Source organism: Phalaenopsis equestris, unplaced genomic scaffold (assembly GCF_001263595.1).
Source record: "Phalaenopsis equestris unplaced genomic scaffold, ASM126359v1 Scaffold000548, whole genome shotgun sequence".
Lineage (NCBI taxonomy): Eukaryota > Viridiplantae > Streptophyta > Magnoliopsida > Asparagales > Orchidaceae > Phalaenopsis > Phalaenopsis equestris.
The window spans coordinates 113,723-114,972 of NW_018164988.1; the positions used below are offsets into that span (position 1 = coordinate 113,723).

At 31.8% G+C, this 1,250-nt stretch overlaps 1 protein-coding gene across 1 annotated transcript in view; it reads left to right on the forward strand.

Moving 5' to 3' along the window:
* Positions 1–349, forward strand: part of LOC110029100 (pyruvate kinase, cytosolic isozyme-like) — a gene marked incomplete in the record, with an annotated part of 3,039 nt that extends 2,690 nt beyond the window's left edge. Inside the window, 1 exon segment of the mRNA XM_020731227.1 lies at positions 1–349. Within this exon segment, the coding sequence (XP_020586886.1) occupies positions 1–165 (165 nt within the window).
* Positions 350–1,250: the final 901 nt, after the last annotated feature.

A 1,250-nucleotide genomic window follows, 5' to 3' on the forward strand; every position in this document is an offset into this window, starting at 1 on the left:
GGGACGGATGCTGAGTCGACGGAGGCGATCGTGGACGCTGCTTTGAAAAAGGCGGTGGAGAGGAAGCTATGCAGTCCAGGGGAGGCGGTGGTTGCTCTGCATCGCATCGGCGTTGCTTCCATCATCAAAATCATGGTGGTGAAGGGATCGAAGAAGTCGACCTGAATCGGCTCGAAGTTTAGGGTTTCTTAACCTTTTAGGATTTTGCATCTCTTTTTATTTTTTCATTTGATTTGATACATTAATTACTCTTTGGTAATTTTTATTTATTTTAATTTGACTTTTAAAAAAAAGGCTAATTTTTATCCTCAGTGTTTTTATTGGGAAGTGATGGATGATTTTTTTTTTGTTTTGTTATGCAATAGAAGCTCAATTGTAATTTTTGAAAGTATACTCTCATAACTTTGGATTACTATTATATGTTGATGATCTTATTGTCTTTAGTAAAACTATTAACTCCAATGTTAATGATCTTAATAGCACCCTATCTACATTTTGAACTAACCAGCTTATTGATTAGGGATTTGCGCATTTCTAAGACTGGTATTGAAATGATTAATAGATATTGTGTTGAATCTCCATCAGAGCTCTATATTTATTTGAAAGTTACATCTTTTGTAATGGAACTGACTGTGTGAAATTAAGCGTAAATGAGTTTTAGACATTCCCCTCTCTTATTACCATGTCATAATGTTTCAATCTTTCTCTTATTTAGAAATTTTTGAATAATTTTTGTGCTCTTAAGTTTTTGAGGAAGTCATGCATTTCTCATTATGGAAGTCTAATTTTTCTTGTGCCACCATTGTAGGGTGAAATATAACTATATGCATGCCTCTTCTCTCAATGCTAAGCTTTCCTACAATATTTCTAATGGTTACTACATTAATTTTTCTAGGAATCCTAAGCTTCAAGTTAAGTCATTGGCTTATTTTTTTGTGTAAACACAATTTTATATTCTTTCATCGATATTAGCATTATGTTAAGAAATTCCATTAGCAATCATAATTGTAGGCTTCATCACTTAAATAAACCATTTTGCATTCATCATTAATGATTTTTTTCATTTTTAATTTTCACAATGATTTTATTGCTTGAGGGAGCAATTATAAACCAGACATTTAAGTTATTTTTCAACTCTTATTATGAGTTTGATCCTACTAGAGAAGTATCATAGGGCATTCATACTTGGCACAAAAATTGTACTTTAAGATACTCTACTTATATTAACATTTCCTCTTATATGTGATTAA